The sequence below is a fragment of the Vulpes lagopus genome, chromosome 1 (genome assembly GCF_018345385.1).
Source record: "Vulpes lagopus strain Blue_001 chromosome 1, ASM1834538v1, whole genome shotgun sequence".
NCBI lineage: Eukaryota > Metazoa > Chordata > Mammalia > Carnivora > Canidae > Vulpes > Vulpes lagopus.
The window spans coordinates 167001241-167022765 of record NC_054824.1 but is presented as its reverse complement, the minus strand read 5'-3'; the positions used below and the strand labels follow the sequence as shown (position 1 = coordinate 167022765).

At 35.1% G+C, this 21525-nt stretch overlaps 1 protein-coding gene across 1 annotated transcript in view; it reads left to right on the top strand.

Moving 5' to 3' along the window:
* Window positions 1-21525, top strand: part of HMCN1 (hemicentin 1) — a 465430-nt gene that overhangs the window by 336868 nt on the left and 107037 nt on the right. The window contains exons 49-56 of the mRNA XM_041767864.1: window positions 1839-2030; window positions 5181-5354; window positions 6652-6765; window positions 7603-7748; window positions 11644-11794; window positions 13343-13537; window positions 15840-15953; window positions 20202-20389. Of these exons, the coding sequence (XP_041623798.1) occupies window positions 1839-2030; window positions 5181-5354; window positions 6652-6765; window positions 7603-7748; window positions 11644-11794; window positions 13343-13537; window positions 15840-15953; window positions 20202-20389 (1274 nt within the window). The remainder of the gene's footprint in view (window positions 1-1838; window positions 2031-5180; window positions 5355-6651; window positions 6766-7602; window positions 7749-11643; window positions 11795-13342; window positions 13538-15839; window positions 15954-20201; window positions 20390-21525) is intronic.

Here is a 21525-nt window from a genome sequence, read left to right as displayed (position 1 = left end):
TAGCCTTTTTCAAGTTCAACCAACTTAAGGTCCTTTGTGCCTCATGAATCTGGATGTCCATCTCTCTCCCTATTTTTGGGAAGTTCTCAGCCATTATTATTATGAATGTACTTTCTGTCCTTTTCTCTATCTCTTGTCCTTCTGGGACTCCCATAATGTGTACATTGTTTCTGTTGACAGTATTCCATAAGTCCTATAGGCTTTCCTCACTTTTTTTTCCTTTTATTTGTTCTTTTCTTTCTTTTTTTTTTTCTTTCTTTTTTTAAAAGATTTTATTTATTTATTCATGAGAGACAAAGAGAGAGAGAAAAGAGAGAGGGAGAGAGAAAGAGACACAGGCAGAGGGAGAAGCAGGCTCCACGCAGGGAGCTCTACGTGGGACTAGGTCCCGGGACTCCAGGATCATGCCCTGGGCTGAAGGCAGGTGCTAAACCGCTGAGCCACCCAGGGATCCCCTCTTTTCTTTTCTCTTTCTTTCTCTCTCCTGACTGGATAATTTTAATGACCTATCCTCTAGTTCACTAATTCTTTCTTCTTCTTGGTTGAGTCTTCTGTCGAAGCTCTCTGTTGAATTCTTTAGGTTAGTCACTGTATTCTTCAGCTCTAGGAAGTCTGTTTGTTTTTAATGGCTTCCGTTTCTTTGTTCATACACCATTTTTAAATTTTGTTTAGTTGTTTGTGTTCTTCTAGTTTACTAAATTTCTTTGAGAGAATCATTCTAAATTATTTGTCAAACAGTTCACAGATTTCCGTTTCTTTAGGGTCATTATTGGAGCTTAATTAGTTTCCTTTGATGATGTCTTTTTTTACCTGATTCCTTGCATTGGTATTTGCACATTTGTTCAAGGGGTCTCCTCTTCCAGCCTTTATAGGTTCACTTTGGCAAAGACAGTCATTTGTCAGTCAGCACAGCTTGGTGTTCTGCATGGGTCATCTGGTAGCATCCTTTTTAGATGGGACTTGCTCTTAGGGTCTCTATTTGGTTAAGGACACTACCTGAGCTCTGAGGTTAGCAGGGAGGGATTAATGTTGGCTGGAAACAGTTGGATAGTACTGCTCACTGGGTTTCTTGACTGAGTGCAGCTGTAGGATAGGTTCTGTGGTTGCCTGGATTCCCTGGTTAGGCTTCCTAGTCATGTGAAACTAGGTACTATATTTTAGCAGTTGGGAGCCCTGCAAATTTGTTTTCCTACCTGGGTAGAGCTATAGAACAGGCTCCATGGTTGATATGGCCAAGCCTTCCAGTTTTAATATATTATCCTAGCCCTTTTCCATAACAGAACTTGCTTTATGGTTTTAATTTTTTTTAATTATTTGAGCAACTTAAAAATTAATATTTAACATAAGTCTCATGTTAAAATAAAAAGATCTTTCCCCATAGGCTATAAATATTAAAATAATATTTGCTATATTTCTATCTCTATCTGCCTATGTATATGTATGCTAGAATCCTGGTATAAACTGAAAATATGTGTTGGTTGAATTGTTTAATTCAAAGTTTTCCCTTTTTTATAGCTTGCTTTCAAAAATATAAAACCTTTAAAAATGTAATATGAATGCAAAATTTGTGAGTAATAATTTTAATAAAAATGCATGTCCCATTCTTTTAAAAGTATATGTAAATATTTAATTAAACACAAAGACTAACTTGGAATTAATTCACTTATAGATCAGAACTAAAAGATTATAAATTATGTTTACAAATTTATTTTAAAATGAATAACACATTGTTTTACAAGTGTGATATTTAAAAGGAAAATAGTGAAAATGCCTTCTTTTAGTTTCAGTTGTAGGCATGTAATTATTAGCCATCCCTCAGAAATGGCTTTTTGTTACAGGGAATCCAGTCCCAGAAATTACATGGCACAAAGATGGACAGCTTCTCCAAGAAGATGACACCCATCACATTATGTCTGGTGGCCATTTTCTTAAAATTACCAATGCCCAAGTATCACACACTGGAAGATATGCATGTTTGGCTTCTAATACAGCTGGCGACAAGAGCAAAAGTTTCAGTCTTAATGTGTTGGGTAGGTACAAGCATCCTCAAATCTTGATGAACCAGAATTACCTTCTTTTCTTTTTCTTTTTAATGTTTCTGCCATAGAATTTCATTATTTAAGGAGGACTAGTGTTTGTGTACATTTGCTATTTTTCTTTAATTAATTCATTCATTTATAAATTTATTTGTTACATTTGGAATACCACCTATGTTCCAGGAACTGTGTTTTGTGCTAGAGACACAACTGTGAATAAGACAGATATTTTAAACACAGTGGTAAAAGGTATATGTTTCTTCAAAGAGAAACAGGTCAACAGTACAAGGGGTTCAAACTAATGTATTTTATCCTTCTTGATGAGACAATTATTGGTAATTGTCCATATTATAGGGGCAGCTGGGTTGTTCAGTGGTTGAGAATCTGCCTTTCGCTCAGGTCATGATCTCGGGATCCTGGGATCAAGTCCTGCATCAGGCTCCCTGCAGGGTGTCTGCCTCTCCCTCTGCCTATGTCTCTGCCTCTCTCTCTGTGTCTCTTGTGAATAAATTAATAAAATCTTTTAAAATTTTTTCCATATTATAGTCTTTGTATACTAGGAATTATAAAATAACTTATGTTCCGTTCTTGCAATATCAAAGTTATGCTTATATCTCATACTGACATTGAAATAGATTATTAATTTCTGCTTATACCTTGAAATTTAAAATGTACCACCTAAATATATTATATTTGATTACTAATATCAAAATTCTTTTCATTCTACTAGAATCAACTGACCTACATTTGAGTATGCAGTGTTTTGCAGTTTTTCTTTATTTTTGTAGTTATTGCCTAGACTTTTTGGGAATACATAGTCCTATACCTGCCATACAAGATACTGCCCTCAAGTAGCTTGCAGTCTTATTAAGAAAAGATACGTGTGCAAAAAAAATTAAATCAAAATAAAGGATAATGTATAAGTATCAAATGAATACTATATATTGATAATATATAAAAAATAAACTTCAAAAAGTGGAACTCCTCTTACCTTGTCAAAGATTCAGCCCCAGCAACTGACAGATGCTGGACAAGTATGAATGGGAGTTCAGGAGCCAGTTGCCTACTAAGACACCTGTGTTCCTCACACCTATCAGTATATGAAAGACAAATGCTCAGCCCTGGATTCCCCCCCCCCCCTTTGCAACTTATTCACTGCTCCTCTTAGAGCTTTATGTTCCTCATGCCTCCTCCTTTCACCACTAATTCACTTCCTAATACTGACTCATGTCTAAGTTCTATACTCTGTCCTCTCTGGGAACCTGTTTTAGTTTCTCTCCATCTCCTTACTGTTATTGAAATCTGACTCTTCCTAAGAGACACTAGCTCCCTGGAGACTCTCTAGTGCAAACCATTATTCTTTATTGGAAGTATCCCAAGTCATGCTATCTGACTATACCCTCCAATCCCCACTTCCTAGTTACTTACCTGTTTCTTGTCATTCTCCCTCATTCACTGAAGACTGAAGGATCTGCATCAAAGACTTCTTTTCCACCATCATCACAAAGCTGAGGCTGTTTAAGTGTGTTCATTTCAACTTCCAATCTGCTCAGTCATATTTCAGTCTCCTTACCCTTTTCCCAGAAGATGAGTTCTCCTTCTTATTCTTACTCTTATGCCCTTAACCCTACATCACTGGTATGTCAGTTATTCCCACCATCCACCTTACCTACAGCTTCATCCTCTACTGTCTCCATCACTTTATATTGTAACAATTCCCTGTCTATACTTTTTGCCCCACTAAAAATGGGCTTTTCCCCATGCCATGCTTCATGCTGTTGTGTCAAAGATTATCCTATTGCTAGATCCAACAAATATTTCTTTAACGTTTTAGACATTATTTATTTATTTATTCATTTTTCCACACAGTGTTCTTCTGTCATTATCTTTGCACACTTTAAAAGGTTGCTCCTTTTCTCTCTCTTTTATGGACTTCTCCTTAGTCCATCTCTCAAACATCAGGTACCTCAGCATTTTCTCCTTATTTCGCTATTCATTTTACTCTAGATATTGTCTTCAAACAATAAGCTTAGTTCTCACAGGTTTAATTATCATCTATATACTGGTATCTTTTTTAATCCATACCTGCAACCCGTATCTTTCTCCCAAGTTTGGATTTCTATATACAATTTCTTGTTGGACATGTCTAGCTGGAATTCTCATGAGCATTTCAAATTCAAGATATTCAGAAATGAACAAACCATCTTTCCCTCCAAAGTGAGCAGATATTTCCATAATTTCTATTTATATTGCTTCACTGGAGTTTGCCTACATTCCCAAGCAAGAAAACTGGAAATCATCTTTGACTTTGGTTTTCTTTAGCCCCCAAATTCTATCATCAAGTCCCACCAATTGACTTTCTAAATTTTTCCATAATCACTCCTTCCTCATTATGGCTTCCTTTAATTCAGTCCCTCATTATCTTTTTTTAAAATTTTATTTAAAATAAAATTTATTTATTCATGAGAAACACAGAAAGAGAGGCAGAGATGCAGGCAGAGGGAGAAGCAGGCTTCCCGCAAGGGCCCAGGACTCTGGGATCATGCCCTGAGTCGAAGGCAGATCTCAAACACTGAGCCACCCAGGCATCCCAAACCCTCATTATCTTATGTGGAGTAAATGGACTTGTCTTCATTTTCCTTGCTTCCAATACTTACCCTGACCCTCTTAAATCTATCCTTGATGTATCCCCCTGCTTGCCCCTCATTTTTTATACTACTTTACTCACAATATGCTCCTTCTTCCTATTAGTCCTCATTCTTTCACTTACTAACCACCACTAATCCTTTGAGGCTCATTTTGAAATCTCTTCCTTTAGGAGACCATCCTTAATGAGAGACCTTGGTGAGAGACCTCACACCACACATCTCAGATTGGATTGAATGCTATGCTTCCATGTATCCTGCACCAGAAGTCTTATTTTTGCCCTACTACACTGCAGTAGAATTCCTTTTGGCATGTCATCTCCTCCATTATTCCATTTTGAAGTTCTCATCCCTATCATGTAGAATAAGAACAGTAATCAATTATTTCTGAAATTGTTAGGAAATAGAATTACACAAATAACTATAGTGAAACTTAGAAATTCACAAGTAAGAAAATTTCTAAACATACTTCCTTAATCACATTTTAAATCTTTTTCAGTATCTCCTACAATTGCTGGTGTTGATAGTGATAGTGGCCCTGAAGATGTCACTGTTATCCTTAATAGCCCCACATCTTTGGTCTGTGAAGCTTATTCATATCCTCCAGCCACCATCACCTGGTTTAAGGATGGAACACCTTTAGAATCCAACCGAAATATTCGTATTCTTCCAGGTAATAAATTTACTTTAATGCCTGCATTTACACCATCTACTATTGTAGAAAAAGAATCCTTGGTTATTTTTTATGAAAGTACTTATGCCTTAGTTATACTGTTCTACTGCCATTTTAACTCTTTAATTATTTGTATATATCTTGTAATCTAAAGTAAAATTACTTTTTGAAAGACAAAATATCTAAATAGAAGGCAAATAAATAAATATCACAAAGCTTTTCATTGCTAAAATACGATGTGGACTACCAAAAGAGTAGAAATTCATTTCTTTTTTAATTGAACCTTAAAGAGAATTGGTATTTAGATGGAGTTTATTTATTTCTACTTAATACTTGGCAACATGTATGAAAATAGAAAGAATTAAAAAGTATCATCACTGGCTTTTAGAAATTACAATTTTATATGGAAAGGAGTTAATATATATTTAAAAGTTAATTAGCAACCTGAATGCATGAATAATCATGGATTATGAATAGTCATGGCAATTGATAAATGAGATATGACATGGCCTCTGTGGTGGTCAAGAAGTACTTTTTTGCAGTTAAAACTTGAACCAGCCCTTAAAGAAAGGTTTAGAATGTTCTTGGTTGGAAATGAGCAATTTCAGATCCATCAGGATGACTAATATGGGAAAGATACAAAGTGAGAAAGGCACATAGATGTACAAAGGCCTCACTATGTGCAAGTAATAATATGTAGGCTTCTACCTTCCACTTGAGTGGGGACATTGTTTGTGATGTGTGTGTGTGTGTGTGTGTGTGTGTGTGTGTGTGTGTGTGGCAGGGAGGAGATGGGTAGAAGTAAAAGTCAGGAAGGAACATTGGAGTCATGTTTTGAATGCCTGAACTAAAGACTTTTGACTTTATACTTAAGTCAATTGAGAACCAATGAAGACTTTTTAAGGGAAAATGTACCATAATACAAACTAAGTTCTAGCAAGATTAATCTCTATGATAGCTCAACTAGATGAGGCGAAGAAGATGACTAAGGCAGAAGATCTATTTTATGAAGAGAGCAAAGTAAAGACCTTGACCAGAGTGTATACAGAGGCATGGGAGCGTCAGGATGGGGCATGATAGTCATTATCATAGTGGATCATCAGAGGACTGACTGACTCCTCACCCACCATTTACTGCTCATCAATATTGTAGTTTGTCTTGTATTAAATGTCTATTATAGAATTGGCACATAGAAAAAGAAATACATTAATAGTGAGAACTAAAAACCCTGGTATTTTGTGCATACTCTGTTGCCACTGTGACTTCAGAAAGTCTTTCATGTTCCATGATTTTTCAGGAGGTAGGACTCTGCAGATCCTAAATGCACAGGAGGACAATGCTGGAAGATACTCTTGTATAGCCACTAATGAGGCGGGGGAAATGATAAAGCACTATGAAGTGAAAGTCTATAGTAAGTCCTGAAAGAACACTACATTTCATACTTTCTTCAAGTAATCTTTTTCAATCCTGTTTTTTTATTAAGTATTCATAATCATTTATGCTTATCATTAAAGTTTGTTGTTTACGCAGCTTGCTTTATTAAAATGCAAGTCAAATTAAGCATTGTACCTATGTCCTCAATTGCTTAAACATGTGAAACCCCATCCAACCCCATCCAGTCTGCTCACTGGCCTCTTGTTGGAGAATTTGTCAGTGGCACTTCCTTACATTTCTTTGTTTTTCCTTCTGAAAGCCTTCTGGGCTGAGTTATAGTATTTTAATGCACAAAATTGTTATTTAAGTATATTTTGAATATAGGTTAAGTATATATATTAAGAATGTATGTTCTAATCAATAGCCTAAGATCCACTGTATGTTGATCTATACATAAAAAGCAAAATGAATACTACCATTAATAGAACCTACACTGCAGGATTTGGGTTTTGGTTTTGATTTAAAATGAAGATCATCATTCTGATTGTCTTTTGTTCTCTGAATGCGTTCCTTTAATGACTGAGAAAATGCATTTTATAGATCATGCTTGGACTGTTTCTGAGGACCTAGAAAAAGAAAGTAGGACTTTACTTTCATTGACAGTATTAAAATGATGAAAGGAGAAAGCTGTTTTCCTTCAAATTCTGTCTCTGAGCACTGCCATTTCACAAGATGCTAATTTGGGTCTATGGTGAAAGGGGAGCATACCAAATGCCTCAGTTACTTCCTTGTCTTCTTAAGTAATCCTCAGTGTGATTTCCATGTATTTAAAAGAACCAATGTTTAACTCTACAAATATTCCTTTTTTATGCAGTTCCACCCATCATCAATAAAGGGGACCTACTGGGGCCAGGTCTTTCCCCTAAAGAAGTGAAGATCAAAGTTAACAATACTCTGACTTTGGAATGTGAAGCTTACGCAATTCCTTCTGCCTCTCTCAGCTGGTACAAGGATGGACAGGTCAGTCATATGTTTTCTCCTTTGCTAGTAGTTTCTGAAAAATAAAAATGCTTAATTGAATTTTTTTTAAAAGAAAAATGCAGATACAAGTAACTCAGAGAATCAATGTCACCTTATAACTAGCGCAATCCCATGCTCCTAGAATATGAAACTGCAAAGAAACTTGAAACATGTTCAACAGTTTTAGCATTATTCCATCACTGGAAAGTTTGAAGGATTGTTTGTGTGGACATTAGCAGCCATGTATGAAAATCCAACCACCTTCCTATTGGGAAACAGTTTTTATGTTCTGGGGCTTTACAGAGTAAGCAAACTTTGTAGAGAAGAAACACAAAATAGTGCTAAGCCAGATTAAAATGATAGGTATAACATGGGTACTGAGTTTTTTAAGAATTTTCTCTAAACACCTTTAATTCTTTTACAAAAGGAAACATGTTTTAGATTACAAAAAGAAGAAAAATAGCTAAATGTGGTAATTAAATGCCTGATTCAGTTAACTGGGGGCAATGTGAAACTTTAAATAAAAGGCACATATGTGATCTGACTTTCAGACCATACATCCTTATTTCTCATTCAACTTATTTTCTTTCTCTTTCATTCATGTTTTAAAGTTACATGTTACTAGTGTTTTTACACAAAAATAGATTCTTATTTTTCTAACTGCTGTTAACACTGTGCTTAATACAGATGTGGCATAACTAAGCTGCTATTTGTCCTGTTATACACATAATCAACGAAATGGCCAGTTAAATTCCAACTGTAGAAGTTCAGGTCAGAGTTATGATTTAAGATGCAGAAAGATATAGCTTTATTTTTTCAGATCACAGAGATTTTGCAACACTGGCAGCTAGAAAAAAAAATCATCTCTTATAAAGTAAGCAAGTTTCATCTGGAAGCCATTGAAAAAGAAAAAATATGGAACTCCCACCATGTTCTGTTTACGATTTCTTTTCTCACTAGAAGTACACTTCATGGTACAATATTAATCCTATATGGGTTTACTTGGATAACTTCTTTCTCTTTTAAAGTATTATTATTTTGTTTTAAATTTTTACCTAAAACCTTTTTATTTCCTTTAGTTACTACACATGCACACACATACAGACAAACATATACACACATAAAAATTGGCTAAAGACTAGAATTGCACTAGGAATGAGCTAGCTTTGTTTTTTTAAATAATAATGAATGATTAAATTACAGTTTCAAATATAGGCTCTGAAATTGATCCAATTATGATGCTTCAGTTAAACTACTAAATTTTTCAGGGTTTAGGATTGATTCTCTAAAATAAGTATAAATAAATAAATAAATAAATAAATAAATAAATAAATAAATAAAATTTTAGAAATGAGTACCCTTTCTTCTGTTACTTCATTCTTCATATAAGCAGCACTACTCCAGTGAAACAGCATTTTTGAGAAAATCCAACAAAATATTGGGCATATTAGCCACACAATAATTTTTGCCACAATAATTTTTATTAGAATCTTTGAGTTTTATTTATTCATGCTCTGATGTTTTTCTTTTAGTATAGAAAATTTAAATTATATTATATTTATATAAAAGATATAACATTAATAATAACTTATTAATTCCCAGATTATTTACTGAGCACATACTTTAGGTGCATGGGATATAGCTGTGAAGGAAACAGACAAAAATCTCTCTTCGTGTGAAGTTTGGAGAGGCAAAAACTAAACAAACAAACCAGTGCAACATATAATGTGCCAGATGAAATAAATGTTATGGAGAAAACTCAGTTAGAAAGAGGAATAGCAAGCATGGGGACTGTGGTCTCTTATTTATGTAGGGAAGGCTTCACTGATAAGGTGATATTTGAGCAGAAACTCAAAGAAAATGGAGGAAGCAGATGCAAAATACCTGAGGATAAGATAGTCTAAAATAGAGTGACTAACAAAGGCCCTGAGGCATGTTAACTGTAATGCAGTGATCCATGAAAACAAAGAAGTTATGAGCAAAAAGGTTAATGGAGAGGCAGATCACCTGGCCTTGTAGACCAGTTGGCCTTTATTCTGATAGGAATCTACTGGAAAATCTTGACCACAAGTGTGATATGATCTGACTTATGGTTTTAAAAAGATTCAAATGGCTTCTGTATTGATAGAAGATAGAGAAGGTCCAGATAGGAATTTATTTCTGTGCTACAGAAGAGAGATAGTAGTTGCTTGGACAAAGGTGGTAGCAGGATGTGAGGGAAAACTGAAACAAAGATGAGTCCAATATTTTACATGAGATCAATAGGAGAATGAGTTTAGATAGAAAGATAAAAGGTCCGAGGATTAATCCCTGGAGAACTCCTATGTTTAGAGGTTGTGGGGCAGAGAATGAAATGTCCCAAAAGATAGGGGAAAAAAGTTTTTCAAAATGAAGAAGACAAGCTAAACTATTTAATGCAAGTGATCAGATAAAATAACTGAAAATTAACCAGTAAATTTAGCAACATGGATGTCGTTGGTGACTTTGACAATGGCATTCGGTCAAGTACAGATGGTAAAATCTTGTTGGAGTACATTCAAGAAAATATGGAAGGAAGCAGATAGCAAATGCAGCAAACACTTTAAAGCCATCAATTCTAAGGAGAGTAGAAAAATGTGGAGATAGACTGCATTCTAAAGAGATTTCTTAATGGAGAAAATTATAGTATGTTATATGCAGATTGAAATCATCTAGTGGGAAGAAATCAATTGGTGTTGATTACAGGTGTAAGAGGGCATAGTTGCTGGAAGGATGTCCTTGAGTAGACCAGAAGATGCTCAGAATGGACAGATTGGTTTTAACCAGAGTTAGTGTTTTACCAGGGGAACAAACTAGAGGGAAAGAAGGCAGATGGTGTTGAGAGTTATGCAAGGAGCAATTGTCATAATAGAAGAGAGTGAGTGACTGAACAGATTGCAAGATCTGTAGATTGAGGATCCTCCCATGGGACCAAAAAAATTACTGGAGTTGGGATGCTAGAGGGAAGTGAGTTAGAGAATTAGGGAGTAGAAGTCAGAAAGTGAGAACTTGAAAGTGAGATTATAAAGAGATGTGGTTATTGGTAATTATAAGGTCTGGTATGACTCTCTGGTTGAGTGGCTGAGAGAGGATTGCCAAGGAGCTGAGAGCACACAGCACGGATGACTGTCTATTTGGGTGTTGAAGTCACCAAGAATTAAGAGAAAAATATTATAAGAAGGAATGATAGTGAGGCAGAAGCTAAAATCTTCAAGGAATGTGGAATTTATTGTAAATGGAAATGTTTAGAAGATGAGAAATATCCTATTAAATGTTGGATGATGTTATTAATAAACATCATAATACAAATATCTGTAAGTTAATGTGCCATTAAGTATAGTAATACTGTGAATCAAACATTGTAGTACAAATATCTCAAGGTTAAAATTTTCCATTTATGAGTAATGTTTCTGAATGAGCGATCATGATATTTAGATCAATCAGACTGTTAATGCTCTCAATCTTTCATTTAAAAACTCTAGCATTTTCTACAGAATTATAGTATACTGTATCAGGTACTGATACATTTTCAGCTGAAAATAGTATCAGCTGAAAATGATTTTTTCCAACATAAATAGATATGATATCAAAGAATATTTTTCATTGTTTATATACATTTATATATTATTATATAAATGTACCACCTGGAAATACCTAGCACAGATGTAAAATATATGAGCAGTATTTTCAATAAATAAAAATATGATTACTCAAAAAAGTTTAATCAGAGTAAATTAATTCAATTATTGTTGTCTTGAGTCTTTCAAATATAATTTTATTTTTATTTATTAAGGAATCCTAAAAAGTATCAACTGTATGATATTTTAGAGGATTTATTAGTGTACTTCAAGGTAACATTATTATAATTGAATCACAGCCCCTTAAATCAGATGATCATGTCAATATTGCTGCAAGTGGACACACACTTCAAATAAAGGAGGCTCAGATATCAGATACTGGACGATATACTTGTGTTGCATCTAATATTGCAGGTGAAGATGAGCTGGATTTTGATGTGAATATACAAGGTAATAATAATAGGCTTATTATGTGTAAGTTAGCTTACATGGTCTATCAAAGCAATGAAAAAGAGATTTGACTTGGTTTTTTTTAAATACCTTTTTTGAGGGGGGGATGGTGCCTGGGTGGCTCCATGATTGAGCATCTGCCTTTAGCTTGGGTCATGATCCTGGGGTCCTGGGATGGAGTCCTGCATCAGGCTCCCTGTGAGGAGCCTGCTTCTCCCTCTTCCTCTGTCTCTGCCCCTCATGAATAAATAAATAAAATCTTTAAAATAAATAAATAAATATCTTTTTTGTTGTTGACAATAATAAAAATTCATTATTGAAATCTTGGGCTTAAGAAATTAACAAAGAATAAAACAATCCATTATTCAGGGTTACTTCTGTTATTCTTATGTTTCCTTCTGATACATTTTTGTGAAGTATACTTCATTTACAAATTGGGATCACATGATACTGGCTTTTCTATATATTAGCTTTCCCCTAATATTTTATCATGAGTTTTTTGATAGTGTTAACATGGAAGGCAAAAAAATATAGTAAAGTACAGAATTTAAAGTATCAGACTTGAAATTAAATGATTTAGCTCCTATGAACTTTTTGAGTTGGGCAAGTTACCTAAATATTTTAAGCCTTGGTTCCCTTGCTTTTAAAATTAATGTCTTGTAAAATTATAGCGAGTACCAAATAACCTAAATTAAGTAAAACTCTTAGCAAAATGTTTAAGAAGTGGTACCTGCTATTATTGTAGTTGATACTGTTACTTTTGTGTTTTTATATATGTTTTAACACATGTTTTTTAATAACTGTACTTGTTTTATCAGTTGAGTATTAAAATATGTATTTAACTAGACTCCTAATGTTGAATGTCTAGGTGGTTTCCAAGTTTTCACTACTTGTGTAATGCTTCACTGAACATCTTTATACATAAAACTTTCGCACATCTGTGAATATTCATAAGTTGCTAATAGTGGAAATTTGAGGTCAAATGTTACGCACTTTTTTAATGCTTTTGATGTGAAGGAAAATTGCCTTCTAGAAAGTTCATGCTTGTCCCTCAGAAGTATTTGAGAATGTCCTATTATTTTTGCAACTGGAATTATTAATCCTGATTGCATAACTTCTTTAGGCTTCTTAGTAAGACAAATCATTGACAGATGCTCTCTGTTGAGCCCAAATTTTTGAATGGTTCCTCAAAATTTAGTTTTCCCTGCTATGATCATATTCCTTAGCCATGCATACTATAGTAGATCTTCCCTAAGAATAGGACCCTTCATCTTTTAAGTGCTAGAGACCTGTAATAGGGAGAGCAAAACATGAGAATGGCAATTTTAGCCCTATATTTTTGTTCCACATGAAAACCAAGTCTGACTTCTGTCTGCTACATTTTTTGGCTCAGGGCTAGAGTTGGTAGGTGTGTAAGTACTTGAAAATATTTTCACGTTGCTAATTTATTACACTTACAAATCATCCTTGTAAAAATACAGCCAAGATCTTTGTTTAATTAACCCTAGCATTCACATGTGTCTAAAGTGTCATATCTTTCCTCCATAGTTCCTCCGAGTTTTCAGAAACTCTGGGAAATAGGAAACATGCTGGATACTGGTAGAAGTGGTGAAGCTAAGGATGTGATCATCAACAACCCCATTTCTCTTTACTGTGAGACAAATGCTGCTCCTCCTCCTACACTGACATGGTACAAAGATGGCCGTCCTCTGACCTCGAGTGATAGAGTATTGATTCTACCAGGTAAAGACTGCTATGAACAGGGTGAAAATCTGAGTCTCTGCCATATGTGTTTCTCCTCATTTATTAGGCCAGTTGAATTGATCAGCTTTCTGGCCATCTAATTTAACTGACACAGGGTGCCAAACGCAAATGCCACTGGAATCTGTGTAGCTCAAGCTAGAAGAGTCTAGGCTGAGAACTGACAGTTGGTTGGAATACATTAGGTAATTTTCAGATCTACTACTACAGGATCATTCTATCAACTTAAGAAGTCCTTTGGCTTCTATGAGGCTCCATTTCTCTAATAGTGTGATGAGATCATCTACACATTATTACTGATAAATTCTAAAATATATTTGCAAATAGTTACTACTCACTTTATTAAATATGTTTATCACAAATCAATAGTTATGATTATTTCAGATATTTCAATTATCACATGGTTTATTAGTAGAAAAAGATGTTTAAAGTGTTATGGAATCATAATCTTCTCAAGATTCTATTTAATTTTAACAAATATCAAATAGGCTTGTCAAAATTTACCAGATTGTATACCTAAAGTCTGTACTCCATAGTATGTAAATTTTATTTCAAAGATTTTTTTTTTATTATTCATGAGAGATACAGAGAGAGAGAGAGAGAGAGAAACAGAGAGAGGCAGAGACGCAGGCAGAGGGAGAAGCAGGCTTCATGTAGGGAGCCTGATGTGGGACTCGATCCCTGGTCTCCAGGATCATGCCCTGGGCTGAAGGCAGCGCCAAACCACTGAGCCACCTGGGCTGCCCTTATTTCAATTAAATAAAAGAATATCTTGCAAAAACTTTTTTTTAAGATTTTATTTATTTATTCACGAGAGACACAGAGAGAGAGAGAGAGAGGCAGAGACACAGGCAGAGGGAGAAGCAGACTGCATGCAAGGAGTCTGATGTGGGACTCAAACCCAGGAATCTGGGATCATGCCCTGAGCCAATGGCAGGTGCTCAACTGCTGAGCCACCCAGGTGTCCCGAAAAAAACTTTTAAGAAGTGACTAAATACAAGTGAGAGCAAACTGTTGTGATATGTGATCCAAAATTGGATCTAGACTTGGGGAAAATATTTATAAAAGATTGTAAAGAAAATGAAATCTGAACATGGACTATGAGTTCATTAGTAGTTTTGTGTTGATTTTACATTTCCTTATTTTGATCAATATATTATAGTTACATAAGAGATTATTCTTGTCGATTCCTTCAAAATACAGATTTATGAATGTTTAGGGGTAAAGGGGCACTATGTTTAAACTTACTCTCAAATAGTTCAGAAAAGATTTTATATATAAATATATACATATATATACATAAAATATATACATAAATATATATAGAGAGAGAAGATAAAACAAGGGGCATCTACATGGCTCAGTGGTTGAGCATCTGCCTTCAGCTCAGGTCATGATCCTGGAGTCCTGGGATCAAGTTCCACATTGGGCTCCTCACAGGGAGCCTGCTTCTCCCTCTGCCTGTGTCTCTGCCTCTCTCTGTGTCTCTCATGAATAAATAAATAAAATCTTTAAAAACAAAAAGATAAAACAAGTGGAGTGAAATATAAATAATTAATAAACGTAGAAAAAATTTTATACTGTTACTAAAACATTTCTTTGAGTTTGAAATTATATCAACCTGAAAAGTTTTTTAAATGTTTGGAGTTATTCTTTTAAAATTATATGTGAAAAAAAATTTTATGTGTAATAATATACTGTATACCTTTTGCATCTCTAGCTATGATTTTCTCAAACCTATACCTGCATCAAACATTGTAAACTTCTTTTACATGTGTTCAAAACTGTAAAATCAAGAAACCACTGCATAATAACATTCCGCATGGAATGTGATGAGGGGATAGATCACCAATGCCCTCTTGAGAAAAATCCACGTGAGGTATTTATCTCTCAGAAGATCTGATTCATATATTGGATCACTTTTAATACGGTGTTTGTCATACAAATGGTATGTGAGATTAAAATTGAATCATTAGATGAAATAAGAAACTTGAAAGAAAATGTAGGGATCCCTGGGTGGCGCAGTGGTTTAGCGCCTGCCTTTGGCCCAGGGCGCGATCCTGGAGACCCAGGATCGAATCCCACGTCGGGCTCCCGGTGCATGGAGCCTGCTTCTCCCTCTGCCTATGTCTCTGTCTCTCTCTCTCTCTGTGACTATCATAAATAAATTTTAAAAATTAAAAAAAAAAAGAAAATGTAAGGAAGTCATTAGGCCTGAAAAATTGCATCTCTGTTTATGACCAGTAGGATTTAGAGAAGTAAACATACGGGAATATGTTTTCAGGAGGAAGAGTGTTACAGATTCCCCGAGCCAAAGTAGAAGATGCGGGTAGATATACATGTGTGGCTGTGAATGAAGCTGGAGAAGATTCCCTTCAGTATGACGTTCGTGTACTCTGTGAGTTTTTCTTTTGTTTGTCATACATTCTTTAACTCAAAATTTTTTTGAGTGAAATATTTACAAGATGCTGCATTAAGCACTTTAAGGATAATCAGAAAGTAATAGTTCTACTGATGAATTAATTATCTTATACAAACTGAGAACACATAAGTTAGGACTCCTGAAGTATGGAGATAACAAACTGGCTTAAACTAAAAAAAGAGAATTCATTGACTCATGAACCCAAAGAGTCTCAGAGTAGAGCTGGCTACAGTCATACCTGACTTCTGTGGCACAAAAGAGGTCAAGCAGACTTGTTTCCTCTTTCTCTTGGTTTTTTCCTCTATGAACATCACTCTTAGGTGGGAGAACCCTTTGAATGACAAGTTAGCCCCCAGTGGCTCTAGTCTTACATCCTTCTAATTTCATATCCAAATGAAAGCTCTTCTTGGTATTTACAACTGAAATGCATGGATTTTCATGGCTTTAATTGGTTAAGCATGAATCACATTTCTATCCCTGAACCAATTATAGAAGCTAGCAGCCTGTTCAAGGCCTAGTTTATGTGCCTACTCCTAGACCTCACTGATCACTTCTGAATGCATGGACAGAGATGGAAGAAGTATTATACCTTGATGAGGAAAGAGAGGTAATATTGCTAGAAGCTGTGAAACAAATAGTTGCTTCCATTAGAAGAGATTGATCTAGAGAAGTGGGAGTGAGAATGTATAAGAAGCAGTTAGCATGAGTTTACAGAGGAAGTTATTAAGTAATATGAAGTATTATCACTTGTCTCAGAGCATGAGATGACACTGAGATTTTTACTTTGAGTGATTAAGAAAATGGTGGCAAAAATAATAAAAATAGAAGACCGAGGAAAACATTATTTGGGGAATTTTGTTTGGGACATGCTGAATTGGGCATGTTAGAAGATACTGAGTTATAATATAGAAGAGGCCATTGAAAATAAGAAACTTCAACACAGAAGAGAGACTCAACTAAGAAGTTATCAACAAATAGCTGATATTCAAGAGTGTGAGGTTTCCAACAGAAAGTGTCATAGATAAAGTAGAAGGTCAAAAGAAGTTCATAGTGAGATCATTAACAAGTGGGAGAAAGGAAAAGGAAAACAGAGTTAGAGGGGAAACAACCCAAGAACTTCATGAAAAGCAGTAAACTACATAGTATTCTATGTCACAGAATCCAAAGCATGGAAAAGGCTATCAAGAAGTGGATCAAGTATTGAATGCTAAAGCAAAATTAGGAAAATAAAGACTGAAAAAGTCCATTTGGCTTTAAAACTAAGAAATCATTGATAAAATTCAAAAGATCAATTTAAATACTCTGCTGTGGTACAAAGCCATACGACAAAAGGATAAATCTTGAGCGACTAATCAGAAAGAAAAGGAAACAAATAAAGAGTACTCTAAAAACATTTTGCAGAGGACAGAAGAGATGGAGTAGAGTTTTAGGATAGACAGGTTGTTTGAGAAAATATACTTAGGAAAGATTTGCCTACAGACCAAAGAAAATGATCCAACAGAAAAGGGACAAATTAAATTTTCAAGTGTGTTTTGTGGAGGAGTGGAAGAAATTGCAGGAATTCATGGATCAAGGTCCTAGAACAAGTGAAAAATGCAATCAAGGAACTGAGAGGTTAATAAGCCATTCATCAGAATGGTTAGGAAGGAAATGTGGAAATGCATATGAAATGTATCTAGTCCTTTTCATTAAGTATGAGCGCAAGATAAAGAGTAGTAGGGGTGGTTGGCCCTGTGGAAAACAGGAAAGACTAGTGATTAACACCATGGCGGATGTGATAGTCAACTGTTGAAGTGAGCCAATTGACTCAGTTACTACTTTCTGAAGCCACCCTTCCTTCTACAGCATTCCCAGTAAACAGGAGGCAGAGGTAGAAAAAATAGTGTGTTCACTCTGGGTAGGGAGGATATTGTACCACAAGATAACCAGGTATATATTGTGTGGAAGCACTGGAGGGTGAAAGACCATAGAATGTGCAGTGCAACAGACCATCACTGAAATGACCCCTATGAAATGATACTATGGAGTCTGGGCAGGAAAGGGGAAAAATGATGGAAGGAGGCTGATGGGCTGATTGTAAGTGGATAAGGAATAGGAGGGCTAGAATTTTCAGAGCAAACAAAGAGCTGCTAATAAAGGAAACCTGAAAAGAGGTAGAGGAAAGAAAACACTAGAGTTCAAAAATCATATATTTGTCAAATATCTATTGATGTACTCAACTATGTGCCAGGCATTAAGGATACAGCAGTGAATATAGTAGACATCTGTCCTTTTTCAGGGAGCTTATAATTTGCAGAAGGAAGAGGTGTTAATGTTTTATGGTCTACAGTATGGCTGTCTAGGGCTGACTTACATGGAGTAGAGATGGGGGTGATTGGTCATCGAAATAGATTTTTAAAGTCTACAAGATAGTGATAAGGAAAAGGAAAAGGGAAGAGAAGATGACCAATTAAAATCAATGCTAACATCACCAAGAACAATGAAGGAGCATCCTAGACTATCTAGCTTAATTTGACTTAAGTTTGGAAAGAGTTTAGTTTAAGACAGAATAGAAGGATCTGATAAAGAAGCAAGATAATATGGTTTGGGAAGGACTAGGAGTCAATTAAATTGAAAGGGAACTTGAGGATTGGGTAGTTAAAGGTAGATGTTCATCCCCCTTCAGGCTACTTTAATTAAGAGGAGGTTGGAAAGCATGTTGGATGGGTTTAGAGAGGTGGAACGAAACAAAAAATAAACTGGACCCAAAATTCTGTCTAAATTAGGGATGTTTCACAATGTTTGATGCTCACCTCCTACATACTACTCCAGAGCTCTCTACTCAGAACAATTCTGAGTGGTGTAAGCCAGCTGATGGAGCATGGCAGCTGGAGGCAAGGTCAGACCAAAGAGCTTTGGTGGAGGCCTGTTCAGGTCAGACCTTGGACCTGTAGACCACCTCCTGGTATCTCCTGATGGTTCAGCTCCAGGCAGAAGTTGAGAAAAAACAGTGAATTTTTATGTCCCAACATTTCATTTGATTAGTTTTCATAATTTGGGGGTTAGTTATAGGCTCACTTAATCTGAAGTTCAAGTTTCCTATTAATCTGCAGTTCAAGTTATATTTTCTGTTACCTCGACTATAGTAAGAATCATATAACTTTGAATGTGAAAATTTGCTTCCAAAATAACATTGAAATTCTATTATGTACCATGTAGCCTTGATTATTTTCTTTACAGACTTCCAATTTAGTTTTTGAAAGACTAAATACCACAGGACTTCATCTGCCTTAAATATATAGTCCTTACTGATTGCTAAGGATATGGTACATTTTAAGAGAGTGAAACAAAATAGCTAAGCTTTCCAAATAAAATAAAATGATTATTCACTTTGAAAATGAATTTCTACATTTATCACAGCAGCCAACACATGTGTTTCTAGTTTATGTAACATTTCCATTTTTAAAAATTTTATGGGTAATATGTGATTTTTCATAACTGACTAGTCTAGCATAGGATAGATATGTACCTAGACCCAGTGGTATTATTTTAAATGAAAATGAATACATGTAGAAAAATCTACAATATGACTCCTCAAACTGTAGTGTACGTTAAGAATCACCTGAAGAGTTTGTTAAAACACAAATTTCTTGGCCCATCAAGGGCCAAGATGGTCCTCAATGGTCAGGACGATTGTTGAGATCTGAGTGGCCCCCCAATATTTCATCTCTAACCCAGCTCCCAGGTGATCCTGATACCACTGATACTGGGGCTCAAGGAATACATTTAAGTAGCCCAGACAGTTCCCTTGCAAATGAGACCAAATTTGTAAGTTCCAAATACACTTTATAAATATGTAAATTTTCTGGCTTGTCTAGATGACAAAATAGATTTAAATATTCATTCACGTGGATGGTACTTACAGGTATGCTTGAAAACCCAGAAGGCATAGTGCAAGGGGCTGAGAAAGAAACAAGGTCAAAGAAACTGGGGACAGTTTGGGATTGAGTTAAATAGGAATGAAAATTGTGGAATAGGTTAATTTAGGGCAGTAAACCCAAAGTCCCACAATTTTTATCACCATCCTAATTTATTAGTGTAAAATGTTTTTCAACGATCTTGGTTTCATCTTCAACTTTGCTCTTCTATTATCATCCTATACTTCTTAAAGCTGTTAGAAAACTAGAATAAATGGGAAAAGACCGTATTTCCTGTCAATATCTCTTTGTTGCAATCATTTATCAGTGCCACCAGTTATTAAGGGAGCAAATAGTGATCTCCCAGAAGAGGTCACTGTGCTGGTGAATAAGAGCACGCTGATGGAGTGTTTATCCAGTGGCAGCCCCGCACCAAGGAATTCCTGGCAAAAGGATGGGCAGCCTTTGCCTGAAGATGGGCATCATAAGTTTGTATCTAATGGAAGAATTCTACAGGTAAAAGTAAAAAAAATCTTATTTTAAAAGAGCTATTTGAGTTTGTATTTTGTTAAGTCTTTTTTACTTTTAAAAGTCATTTTTATTGGTATATAAATATTATATTTGTAAAAATAACTAACCATAAGAAGAATATAAAATAAAATTACTTATTCTTTTCCCCCTACCAGAGGTGATCACTACTTTTTTAAGTTTTCATTTAAATTCCAGTTAGTTAATGTACAGTGTAATATTAGTTTCAGGTGAACAATTAGTGATTCAACTCCCATATATCACCTGATGCTCAAGTGCACTCCTTAATCCCCATCATCTGTTTCACCCATCCTCCCACCACCCTCCCTCTGGTAACCATCAATTTGTTCTCTATAGTTAAGAGTCTGTTTCTTGGTTTACCTCTGTCTTTTTTTTCCCCTATGATCATTTATTTTGTTTCTTAAATTCCACATATGAGTGAGATCATATGGTATTTGTCTTTCAGAGGTGACCACTGTTAACAATTTTGTGTGAATTCTTACAAAAACTGTCTGTACATTCAACACATGCATACCCTTAAATTTGCTACAAGATGGACTTTGTGATAAAAGCCACATAATAATTAGTATAATCCTTTCAACTGCATATTTCTGATGATAAAATCCTAGGTGGCATAAGGTCCCCTATAGAGTTAAACTTCCCCTGTAATAGTAAGGAACTATAATAACTAATGAAAACCAAATAAATATCCTGATTTGTTGTTCATTAATAGCCATGTCTATGTTTTTCTTTTTAAATGTCTTAAAACAAAGTTATGTATTTATAGAAACAACACCAACTCTTTTGTTAGGATATAACTTAATAAATTATTTTTGACCACATAAATGGCGTATGTGGTCAAAAATAACTATATATTTAATTGGCCCAAGAATCTAAGCATAACTATCAACACAGGACATATCTTAGGGAGTTTTTGTCTTTAAAACAAAACAAAACAAAACAAAAACACCCCACAAGAACCAGAGTCAGTGCTTATAAATAACTTGAATCCTCAGAGTATCTTCTAAGCATTGTGACTGTATTGATTTGATGTCCTACAATGTCTATCAAAATGTTTAAATGTTTCTGTGTCTCTGGCCAAAAGATATATAGATGGATAGAAA